The sequence below is a fragment of the Anabas testudineus genome, chromosome 8, assembly GCF_900324465.2.
Source record: "Anabas testudineus chromosome 8, fAnaTes1.2, whole genome shotgun sequence".
NCBI classification, from domain to species: Eukaryota; Metazoa; Chordata; class Actinopteri; order Anabantiformes; family Anabantidae; genus Anabas; species Anabas testudineus.
Window position 1 is genome coordinate 10,614,474 of NC_046617.1, and position 12,677 is coordinate 10,627,150.

Genomic DNA, 12,677 nt, shown 5'->3' on the forward strand with positions numbered 1-12,677 from the left:
ACACCTGTGTTGTGGCAAGTTTATTTCCCCAAATCCATTTTTAGAGGACAGGCTTTTAAAGCGGCACAAAAGAGCTCTCCTACGCGCTCTCTATAAAGCCTGAGTGCACTCTCTGAGCCATGACAAGGCATTTTGTTTTGAAACTGACATTCCACAACTTTTTCAGTAATGCTTTTCATTTTTCTTGCTGACCTAGAAAATAATCATTACTTGCACAAACAGGCACAGAAACATTTCTCCTTCATAACTTTTCATTATTTTCTAATGAACATGTTTATCAGAGCATAAAGTCGCCATTACTCACATCTATCTGTCTTCATTGTGCAGGAGATTGGAGACATGCCACTTTTTTTTTTCGAATAGTTGATGCTGAAATTGCATTTGCACACCTGAATATAAGCAGAAACTCAGCTGTTGCAAGCTGATATGTTAGATACACAAACTTAGCCTTCAGTTAAAAAAGCAGGTGACTTGCACTGTGTTGACAACTTTTGCATTGTGATCTCGAGCTGAGTGAATTTCCCATTGTATGGCTTCATAGGCTCATAATAGCCATTTGAGTTAAGGTCTAAAACTTTTGGACTGGCTAACAAGCACTTCTTGTGTAATAGACCAGACTGACTTAGGGTTAGGTAAGATTAGAGTAAAGTTGGTTGATTAGAGCTAAGCTTTGCAGAAAAGGACATGCTGTTGAGGCGAAGGATTTCTGGGTAAAGCAAAGATACCACCTTCTGATAGTTTTTGAGTGGGGCTCACCCTTTCATCCAATCAGATAAGGCCTATTTGTTCTGCTTAACTGATACGTTTTGCAGCATTCATACTGATTGTAATTTCAACAGACTACTAGTGGATACCAGAGCAGGACGAGGGTGCATGGGCAGAGCAAACTGAGCAAACTTAGCCTATAGTTTACAGAATAAGACAATAAGACAAGTTGACCTTATCTTTATAGTAATTACCAGAGGGTTCTTGTATTTTAAACATATTTTAAAGGTCTATTGACACTTGACAGCACAAATATGACTTGAGATTACAATAAATAATTGTTGTCTTTTTAAAGTGTGGCTACACTGTTATGTAGCCCGCAGCATTTTCTTTCACATAGCTGCTAACTAAAGGGTCAATTTGTGAATAAGAGAAAATGATGTTGATGTTTTGCCTCTTTTCATGTTATAAAGCATTAATAGTGTTCTCAGTGAGGTAGTTGCACTGTTGTACAAGTGTACATGCACCAGAAACCGAGCATTGCAACACTGAACGCACCGCACAGGATGCGCTGCACATTTTTTTTTTATTATCTGACATCTTACCAAGCATCGCGGTGACGCGCGCTTTGCTCCAAATGAGGAGCCGATGCGCGTCCGTCGTGCGCTCGCTTCTCTGCGCGGACGTCGCTTGAACAGAGTACGTGAGCGCTTGCGTCCCCCTCGCGCCCCACCTCCTTCCGCTCCGTCCAATCAGAGCAGAGAACGAGCGCCCGTGGAGCAGGAGACGGTGGGGGGAGGGGGGGGGAGGGTCACGTGTGTCCACAGTGTGTAGAGCTGTAGTGGGGGGGGGGGCTACTCCGCGCGCCTCCAGGCACGAGCGAAGTCCGCACCGACCGACGGCCGCGCGAGCGTCGTCCTAAAAGTTTCGAGGTGAAGAGCGAGTCGAGCGAGAAGCTGCGAAACGGGGCTTGAATCAGCTGCTTTGAGGTTCGTGGAGCACGGAGGGAGCCGGAGCGCCTGCTTTTAGGATGGTTGTTCGTCAAACGAGACGCCTGAGAAGCGCCCGTGGAAACGCCACACGCTAACACTAACTATGCCTCCGTAGGTCGGTCACCGTGCCAAATGGATACAGTCCCGGTGAGTTGCTCCGTCCTTCCGACTCGTTCTGTCCTCAAACGCGATATGTTTGTACTTTTTGTCACATTTTCAACTTCCAGTTGCACAAAAAGAATAATAATTAAAAAAAAACTCAAAGCGTGAGAGTGGCTGTGCCAACAATAGCCGCGGAATAATGATAAAGCTGTGACAGCTATTCACGCTTTGATCGGTGCAGTCAAGTGTGATGGGGAGACCGGGAGTGTTCCCATCATGAGAGAGCACGGTAATCCGGTTCGTTTTCATACCGCTGCCCGGGCCGCAGGAGCTGCAGCTGCAGACTTTGAACCACGAAACAAACACCTGAAGAGCTGGAGAAGAAAAAAAGTTCGTTTAATCAGAGGCCTGTTGAGGGAAAGGAAATCTCATAAGCGATGATGCACTCAGACTGTTCTTTAAACTGTATAAGAAACCTCCTATAACTTCTTCCACTCGGACCTAATGGGCTGACACAGTCTGTTTATTTGAACACATGCACTGTTTATAACTAGTAGGCTGCTGCTTGCCTATACAATATGCACTATATAACATAACATGTTTATTCAAATCCCAAGCTGTCGATCATTTATTTCTTCCACAGTGTTGAGGTGTTATATCAATTCAAATACAGCCATATATCTTCTTTTTAGTCAGCGGCTCAAAGATTATTATTCAGGCTACAGCTACTAAAGATGATTCATGAATACCAGAACTAATAGCAGCAGTGGTGGTACCAGGATAGTAATTTGTACATGGGAGACAGCACATGCACCTGACCAGATTTCACATTAACTACAAGCCTAAGTGAAAACTACTGTCTGACAGCAGCTCTGCTCAGATAAGTCTTACCACTTCTTGACATTTAGGCTTTGCACTTGTTGTTGTCAACTTCATCCATGTGACCAAAGCGGACATGAGTGTGTGTGCTACGGCTTAATGGCAGTAAGCCTGCTTTGTGTTGACCATTGAACCCTGACTTTGTTGGTGCCTGTGACAGTTCAACATGGTGCCAGAAAGAAGCCAAGGAGGCTGTTCTGCTGGTCCTGACCTGTGCTTGACTTGTCTCTTACACAAGGACTTGTTATGAGGAAACGTTATAGGATGGCGTTCAACTTTTTTGAGCAGCAGCAAGTCATCAACATTTGGGACGGTTTGGGGCGTTTGTCGTTAGTTGTAAAGGCTGTTGGATATGTTGGAGTTTGCCAGAAATCCTGTAGTTTGCAAGCAATCCACAGAAATCAAGCTGTTGCAAATGTGTGTTGCCCACAGACATTTAAGTAGATGGATAGTTAAGGTGCTTTATTAATTCAGGTGAATATATCTCAATGTTATGACTCTGACTCTCTGGTGTCTGACAATGATTTTGGCTAAATGTAAATTATGTAAAATGTCTTCACAGTTTTTCAGTTTCTAGCAACTATTTTATTCACCACTGAGAGTTTAAAATGTGTTATGGTGCATTAGCACACACCTGAAGTCTCATTAATATTCTCAGTTAATTGGCTGATTCCCAAGCAGCTGAGAAGCAGGAGACATTTGGGTACATTTTAAAATGAACCATTTACATCATAATAGGTCTAATACTGTAAGTAGTCTGAATTATACATTATTACTTGCTAGAAAATTTCCCTTTTTAAATGTCACCGAGCTGCACTTCAGCTCTGACTCTACTGCACGGTAACAGTATTTGTAAAATTCGGTCACATAATGTTATTTTCTTTCTGTGTTATTTCTGTTACTGCTCTAGTGCACGCTGCTAGAGACAGAAACGTACTGAATCATGTGACATCAGTTAGTACTTTCTGAGAAGGGCCTGTAAATTCCAGTAAGGATATATGAGGGGTGTGGGCACAGTATATCACACTACTCCCCTCAGCCCGTGAGATCTTCCTTTAAAATGCTGGAAAATCAAGCACGTGGGCGTCACTCTTACAAGGTCATGTTTGGTGGGGCTGAAGCATGCTGAAGCAGGACCTCCCCCTCTGGGAATATTTAACTTAACCAGTCTTGACGTGCAGTTTTGCAGAAAGTTATAAAGCTTATTAACAACCAAAAACACAAAATAAAGCCCTTAAATTACTCAGTGTGGACACATCAAAACTTAAAGTATTTGCATTGGAGAGGTTGTGACCAGCAAATGATCATTATACTTTATAACATAAAACTAATTTGTATTTATTGTAACTACACATGTCTAGGTATTACCTAGTGGAATAACAAGTATAAATAAGCTGCTTTGCTTATGTCAGGAGATCTTTGACCTCAGCCTAGAAACATCACTTCTGTCAGTTGTCTTGGACTTTGAAATTGACTTTAAAATGACCTCCTTGGGCCTCAATAGCTGGAATTGAAGACAGCTCATGCTGTATCAGTGTGCACTTTCTCCATGTCAGCACTAGACACCTTGCCTGTGTTTTCTTCAGCTGAGTGGAAAACTAGAGATTTCATTATCATGGGCTGCAGGCAATATGTACATAGCTAAAGTACAGTAGCTCACAAGCGCAAGCAGCCCAAAGTGAGTTGATGCAGAAAGTGCAACAGTAGTAGTGTTTGTTCACAGGCTTAGTGTGAAAGGTCTGATTTTAAATATTAGCCTATCCAGTGTTGGCTAGAGCAGCAGAATGTATTTTCCTCCTTTGCATATTCTTGGAGCATATGCAAAGTAGACAGATGATATTCTACTGAATGGTCTGTACCATTTTTAAATAAATGGAGTTGGGATTTTAAGAATGATCATCATGAAATGAAAGCAGTGTACCCTTATATCACATTTCTGTCACTTCCATTTAAATGGAGAAATCAAATGGTGTGAGATTGTACAGCTATACTTCATCACAGTATTATTATTGTGAAGAAGTTGTGTCAGGTACAAGGTTAATCCCCATTATAGACAAAACAGAAACGGTTTATTTTAACTCTTTAAATGAGTGAGCTGAGTATATGTCTGTTTTCGATCTGAAGTTATGATTACTGTAGGTCTGCTTATCAGGGTATATTTAGAAACAAAGTCAGCACACCAAACTCACCAACAACCGCCTTCAGTGCAGATTTAAGAGATACCCTGTATCTATCGGAAGCTGCAGAGGAAGCCAACATGGTGGTGAAAGATTGGCAGGAATGTCTGTATACAGCAGATGATAATGAACGAGGTTCAATACTCTCTTAGAGTCATTTTCTCCTTAAAGGGCTGAGAAATAGTACAAAGAGCAGACTGAAGAAGCTACTTGGATGAGTAGTGAAATGTTTCAACCTAACTAAAAAGGAAGTCCAGTTGCCATGAAAGCAAATTAACTTCCAATCTACAACTATTCAAAGGTACATAATCTAAGGGAGAGGACCGTGTTTTTGTTATGGTCTGTGTAAGTCAATGAGTCACCTAACCGCTGGTGTTTGCGAACCATGTTTACAAGAGGGCTGACCAGATGTCCTTTTTGTAAAGAGATCACTACACTTTCTTCCTCCTGATCCTATTCCAGTCCAGCTCTGAGCTCCAGCCTCCACTATAGTCTTACTACAGCCAATTGGAGTAGTGTAGAGGAGGGACCGAGCACGCCTGAGCATGCACGTCTGTGTTTGAGGCTTAAGGCCAGTGCAGCCCCTTTGTAGTGACATTACGTAAGTAAATGGAAGAATGTTTCCCCTTTACTGGCATTGTTATCCATCTTCCTGATAAACAACACTGCGGTCCTACACTTTGTTCCAGAGTTTGTAAGGCAGAGGTTTCCTGATCAACACATGCTTTTCTCAGTGGAAGTTTTATGTCTTCATTAGAAAATCATTCTTTTTAAGGCATTTATGAGAGTGAAGCCAAACATGTGGACTCATGACAGCCTAATTTTTACTAAAGGAACAAAATGCAATGAGCTAAGGTGACTTGTCACTGCAATCCTTTGATAGCTGTATGATTTTCATTTTCCTTGATCAAAGCTTTTTTAATAATTTACTTAAGATGACCTGAGTTAATTTTGCAAGGGAGCATTACACAAGTTAAAAACATGCAGCTCCATTAGTCTTCATCTCAAACTCTTCCAACATGTGCTTGGCCATTTTCTTTGACCTTGCCATGAACTCCAACCCTATGATTCTCTTCTCACACAAATGCCTTACTCAGAGCGGGAGCGCCAAATCAGTCTGTATAGTGTTCTCTATTATCTTAGTGCTTGACAATGTGAAAAACAAAAGGGCATCTATGCACAGGCAGCAGTGCCCCCCGCATGGGAGTGTGACAAAGAGAGAAAGAGAGGCAGAGGAAGATAGAAAAAGTATGCAGAGGAGTCAAACAAAACCTTTTCTTGTTCTCCCTCCAACACAAGAGACACATTTGCTCTGTCTACTGTAGATCTCAAAGACGATAAATGCCCTGTGTTAAAATAATTTAAGGGGCTGCATTGATGGGTACGTTTTTCATGAATTGGTGAGCCAATCACTTGATCACACCAAAAGTACAATGTGATATTAGTTATTTTATAATTGTTATCTTCCATAAATGTCTCTTTTTCCACATGATCATTAAGGCTAAAATACAAGATTGCACTTGGTGATAAAATGAACTTGACAAATCGACTTATGTTTAGGCTTTGCATTCTGTTCTAAAACATGGCACATAGTCCGGCTGCATGGCCTTACATGAGTCTAATAAGCATAAATGTTGGCTGCAGAAAAAAATAAATTATAGTTAAGGATAATAACAAACCTTCTAATTGTGGTAGGATTCAATCCTAAACTAGATATACCAATTAAAAGGTTAAAAAACTCCAGTAAACAAACCATGTCATGATAGCATACAGTGCGTATTCTAACAAACAAGATGAAAGTGTTTCCTCCCTCATTAATGGCATTAAAATATGTATGCATAAGCTGATGCTGATAGACAATACTGACAATTTTTTGGTCATGTCACCCAACCTTAACATGATAAATAAGATTAAATAACTTTGGTCATAAATCTGTTTTATAATGTTATTGAATACTGTATGAAAGTTTAAGTTATTATGACCAGTAATAGTCATCACTATCATCATTATCATTATGTTAACTAACTCCTTTCTATCTTACTCTGTTCCCACAGTCGACCTCTTGAGTGTTTGATGTGTGTCAGTGGCCAGCGATGTGGATCTGCATGTTTTACAATGAGACGGACAGCAGCACGGACGTCCGGCTCTGCCAGGACTTTGGCCTCATCCTCTCAGTCTTTTCCCTCATCTACCTCCTGGTGTGCTTCCCACTGGGGCTGTGCTACAACGTGCTGCTGGTCGTGGTCAATCTCTCCAACAAGGTTTCCATGACCATGCCAGATGTTTATTTTGTCAACATGGCCATTGCGGGCCTTGTGCTCAACCTGGTGGCACCCGTGGAGCTGCTGAGCTCCACCTTCACCCGCTGGCATGCGTGGGAGTACAACAACGAGGTCTACATCACCCTGCTCATCCTCTTCAATATCTCATCTCTGGTCATCATGTATTCCACCACCCTGCTCAGTCTGGACTATTACATAGAGCGAGCACTGCCTCGTACATACATGTCCAGTGTGTACAACACCAAACACGTGTGTGGTTTCATCTGGGGCGGCGCTGTGCTTACTAGCTTCTCTTCGCTGCTGTTCTATGTGTGTAATCACATCTCCACTAAAATGGTTGAGTGTTCCAAAATGCAAAACAAGGAGGCAGCAGATGCCATCATGATGTTCATCGGCTATGTGGTTCCAGCTGTGGCTGTCCTTTATGCCTTTGTGCTCATTTTACGCATTAGAAAGGAGTCCACACCTCTGGATCAGGACTCAGCTCGCTTGGACCCTTCTATCCACAGGCTGCTGCTAGCTTCAGTGTGTGTCCAGTTTGTACTGTGGACTCCATACTACATGACCCTGTTGGTAGACACTGTAGCTGGTGCACCAGGGTACATTAGCAAGGCACATTACTTACCTACCTATTATTTCTTGACATGTGTATCTAAGCTGCTGGCTTTCTCTAGCAGTTTTGCGATGCCTCTCATGTACAGACAAATGAACAAAAACTTCTCCAACAAGCTTCAGCGGCTTCTCAGGAGGCTGCACTGCAGAGACCAGTCTTGCCCTCATGAACGCTCAACAATGCAGCAAGTGATGACGTGAGATCACCAACGCTCCTCCTTTTCCACCTCTTGGTCTGCTCGGCACTTATCTCTCCCCCATAGAGCCAGTATCTGCCTGGGCTCCCTCGCTGCTCTGGACTGTGTTAAGAGCGACATAGCTAACTGAGGAATTTCCTGTCACCTTTCAGAACCTGGTCTGATATATCCATTTCTGCAGTAAGAGGACTAGCCAAGCAAAAACCACTAAGTGCTGTTATTTTTTGGCACACAGTGAAGCTCTCTACTAAGACACTAAGTGTTCTAGTTTGAGGGTGGTAAATTTGGGAGAGTCACTTTCCAGCACAGCATTTCCTCAAAAACTCAAAACAAACACAATGATCCTGTTAAAATGAGACTCCAGAGCATAATACTATTTCAGTGGTTGTTCCTTGGAGTTATGAATATTCTGCTAACTGAAGTTTGACTAATGCATGTGTGACTAAATATCACTGTAACGTGTCAAACTGCTACTGGATGCAATTTGTTTTTAAGTCTTTGCAGTGTTTCCCTCCAGCATGACGCTGTAAACCTTAATTATCAAGTGAAGCTTAGTTGTTTTTTTCTGAAAAGAAATTTCTACATCCCTGCCTTGATGGTTAGTTGCTCGCAGCAAAACCCACTGCAGCTCATGAACGTCCATTGTGTGTCAATACTGCAAAGCAACATTTTGTGCTGACAGTGAACATCACTGTTTACTGCCCTCAAACCGGAGGCCTTGATCACTTGAATAAGAGAACAGTTCTGCATTTTTTAGAGCTCAGTTTTCCTTTTGCTTCAAAGTTGTGATAGCGATTCAGCATTATCAGAGTAAAATACTTCACATTTTAAAGATGGAGTACAAAGTTAATAGTCTCTTAGAATTTTTAGCTTAATTTCAAAAGCTATTTTTTCTATTGATACTAGTACTGCTCTGTAGCTAGAAGTAATTACTTGTATGTTCTTATTTCATTTTTATAAATTGAGTTCTGAGGTCTTGATCCACTCAAACGCATAAAAAGATTATTTTTGCATATACCAGAATTTATCATATCACAAAATAAATGTATCTGTATCTGCATCACTTTAGAGTCACACCAAACTTCAAGAAATGTTTATATAAAGTTTTCAGTATTCAGGGTTCAAACATAACCACTATACCTCACCTGTTAACTATAAGCAGTTCAAATCCATTCATGAATTTGAGCTGAGAGCCTCAGCCCTCTTTACAGTTTGTTAAGCTGTGTTTTGCCTCTGCAGGATGTATGCGTGCAGAGCCTCATATAGAATCAGTGAAGTCCACACAGGGTCACAGAGAGGGTCCTGAGGAGGTGGCATGTACATTCCCTAAATGATATGCACGCTTGTGAGTGCTTGGTTTGTCCAGTGGAAATATGTCGCCTGACTGGGTCACTCCAGAGGCACCATCAAGATCCTTCACAGAAGTATGAGACTCGCATGCCAAGTACCTGTGAACAGTGTGTTTGAGTTTAAACTGCTGTGCTGCTCAGATGTATGTAAGGTAATGGCATAGCTGCTTTGCTTTCTTACCTCTTGCCACTTGATGAAAAATAAACAAACATACTGTATTTATTCTAACAGTGATGAACCCCAGTTTATACAACGAACAAGAAAAATAAATGTTGTTGCATTGGGTCTGCTGCATCACCACATCAGTTAAGTTTTGTAATTTGCTTTCTGAATGAGAGGCCAGTTCTTTCATCACTCTGTGAACAGATATGCATACATTCATACAGGAGTAAATTATAGTCACGTATTTGTAGGCACTTTCCATTTCAAATGAATAAAGTGTGCTTGACTTTGGCAGTAAACTGGAAATGATTGGCAGATATACTTTACTAACAGTGATGTCATGCTTTTCAAGCTAAATTATTAGTACAATTTCTAACATAATACACATACTGTACTTTGTACACAAATGTCTCATGAGATATTTTGTCTCTAACTGAAGTATGAAAGTGACACAGTTAAATATTCGCTGCATAGCCTCACCCCTGTCATGTATATCTACAATCATTAGAAAGTACTGTTTACCTTTTACTGATATTCAGTGTTTACATTATGTCCCATAAAAAGTAAAATAAATAAATTGCACAAATCTTGACATAGTTAATCATTGTTTGAAGTTGGTTCGAAGTCCTAATGCTCACTGATTGCTTAGGATTGGAAGGCAAACAGTAGAACATGGTTAAATGAAGAGTGGTAGAAAATAAAGCTTGTCTGATGGAACATATTTAAGCAACAACGTTTTACATGGTGCTGTGCGTTTTCAGTCCAGAATTTGTGAACTATATAGCATCTGAGACTCCAGTTTAGTTTTTTATTTAATCACTAGGCCCTACGCTGACAGTTGAATTGTGGTCAAATGAATTAAATGTTTTGGTTAATTATTATCAAGATTTCTTGGAACTGGTTTATGTATGTGAATCTAAATTTGGTTGAAATGACACAATACATTCAAACATTAAGGTAGTTTATGCAAAGAACACCTCAATTCTAAAATAATTAGCAATCACCACAATTGGGCTGCACAATATTCGAAGCTGGCAAAAGAATGTGCGATTAAAGCGGGCCCAGTTCAGACGACTGCTCGGGAGTCAGGAGTTTGGTTTGTTATTCCAAAGGGGCCTCGTAATCTCACATCAGTGTGAAGAAATCTGAGTAATAATTACTGAGTTTACTGAAATTGCTCAAACAGACCAAGTGCAAAACCACCTTCAAAGTTCATGCAGATGCATTTGAGCTATTTCAACAGCAAAACCTCAAAGGTCCAGATGAATCCACTTTCAGATGTGATGCTTTTATAGCTGTGTATGCAAGTATATGTATAACATGAAATTATGTGTATATATTGTATGTGAGAGATTTACACAAAAGTACCCGGCTCTTTGAAAAATACAGTATTATTTTCTGAGAGGTATATTTAGATTTTGTAAGTAGTCCGTTGAACTTTCAGCTGAGTCGAAGACTGATTAAACCATAAACTAACATGGGTCATGCCCCACTCTTTATTTCACTGTAATCTAACAACACTCATTATGTGAAAATATGTTGAAACATCTGTTCTGTAGACTGATGTTCCAGGGCAATGCCTTTGAAATTGGTGCTTTGTCCCCTAAAATGTCTTTTGAAATATAAAAATACTGTTCTTTTTTTTTTAACACTGGCTTCGTAGTTAATTAGTAGGTTGTGTTTTTTATGTACAACTTCAGCTACATAAAATTTAAACAACAGTTCTAGCTCTACAACTCTCTAAACCACTGATCAGGACAGGCTGATGGGGAGGTTGTGGAGGTTGCGTCCCTACCTCGGGGAGCAGTGACAGATGAAGGATGCCGCGGCTCCCCTCCTGCTCGCCACGCTGCTAACAGCAGATTGCTTGTGGCGAGACCCTTTAGCATTCCAGGCATTCTGGGAATTGTTTTGTCTTCTGTGGGATTGACAGTCCAACACTGCTGCCACTCTCAATGAAAACAATGTTGTGTAGGCCAGTCATGATAGCAACGCTGCACACTCAAGTGCAAGTAGGAGCTGTAAAAAACTAATGAGCGCTGCAGCAATTAAAGCTCAACAGCGTAAGAGGAGTTATGATAATGCGTCATTGGGTGTTAATGCTACATCGTCATTTCTTACAGTTGGATACACAACAGTAATAACATTGTGTTGCGCAATAGCGTGTGTAGACCTAAAACACAGAGCCAAACGTAAGAGGTCCAGCTGGAGGAGGGGGATGTCTTGAATTATATGTACTACATCTGGAAATGATATGATAATGGGGTGAATTGAACTTGGTTGTCATGGTTGCCATTTCCCCTCGTGAGGACTGGAGTTTTTGGGGTTTTGACATAACTCTGTTAGCTCAAGTAAACAACACAAAGAACACAAAGCATCAGATGTGTAGCGTATTAAGTGTAGTCCTGTCTAACAAAGCCATCTATCACCATGCTGAAAGACCACAAATGAACATATCATATATTATTTATTTTACCTGTACAAAAAAACATCAATGCACTATATATTTACGTATGATCAGCATGGACTGGTGAGCCAGCCTTGCTGTTTCCCCCTGTCCAGGCTTTGTGCTAAACTGACTAGTCTTTATTAACTGTTTAACAGCAAACGCGTTACCTGTCTAGATGTATTTAAAAAACTATAAAGCTGGACGCTGTTAAAATGGCCTGCAGAGTTACAGGTTTTCCTCACGTTGCATTGAGTCAAAGCGTATCCGTTCCATCTGGCCGGGGACAGATCAATGCTTACACAGCACACTTTCTAACATGTTACATTTGCCTTAATGTTGTCTTTCTCCTTCAGCCTTTCCAAAGTTTAAGTGTCAACTTCAGCATTCAACATCAGACCACCTAGTCAGAACATTTACTTTGTGGCTTCAAATGTTTTTTCTGGCTGTGAACTGATTTTTACACACAACCCCAAGACCACCATACTTTTCTTTAATGTGGGTCGATCGTAATTGATCGTAAAGACGACCACAAAGGTTACAGTAAGTATTTTAGAAATCCATCTCCTACTGCGATCCAAAGTGTCAGACGGGGTCGAAGTTGGATAAAATCCCAAATCCTTGAACTAATCAAGAGGAAGTGAGTGAAAGTGTGTTGTGTTTTGCATCTAGAGCATGTTTCAGTGATTAGTGAACAGGATACCAAAGCTACAGCTGTTCTCAGATGTGGCTAATGCTGTCCATCTTGAAGGGCCCTTCATCCTTGACCCACC

General features: G+C 40.9%; 1 protein-coding gene across 1 annotated transcript; it reads left to right on the forward strand.

Annotated features, from left to right (window-relative positions):
• Positions 1-1,572: 1,572 nt before the first annotated feature.
• gpr146 (G protein-coupled receptor 146) lies at positions 1,573-10,045 on the forward strand. Its single transcript, XM_026347950.1, has 2 exons — positions 1,573-1,844; positions 6,910-10,045. Exon 2 carries the CDS (start codon positions 6,949-6,951, stop codon positions 7,948-7,950), a length of 1,002 nt encoding a protein of 333 aa, XP_026203735.1. The 5' UTR covers positions 1,573-1,844; positions 6,910-6,948; the 3' UTR covers positions 7,951-10,045.
• The last annotated feature ends 2,632 nt before the right edge of the window (positions 10,046-12,677 follow it).

Bases quoted from the DNA above. Each gene is read 5' to 3' on its own strand.
- gpr146 (XM_026347950.1), top strand. From the start codon at position 6,949: ATGTGGATCTGCATGTTTTACAATGAGACGGACAGCAGCACGGACGTC.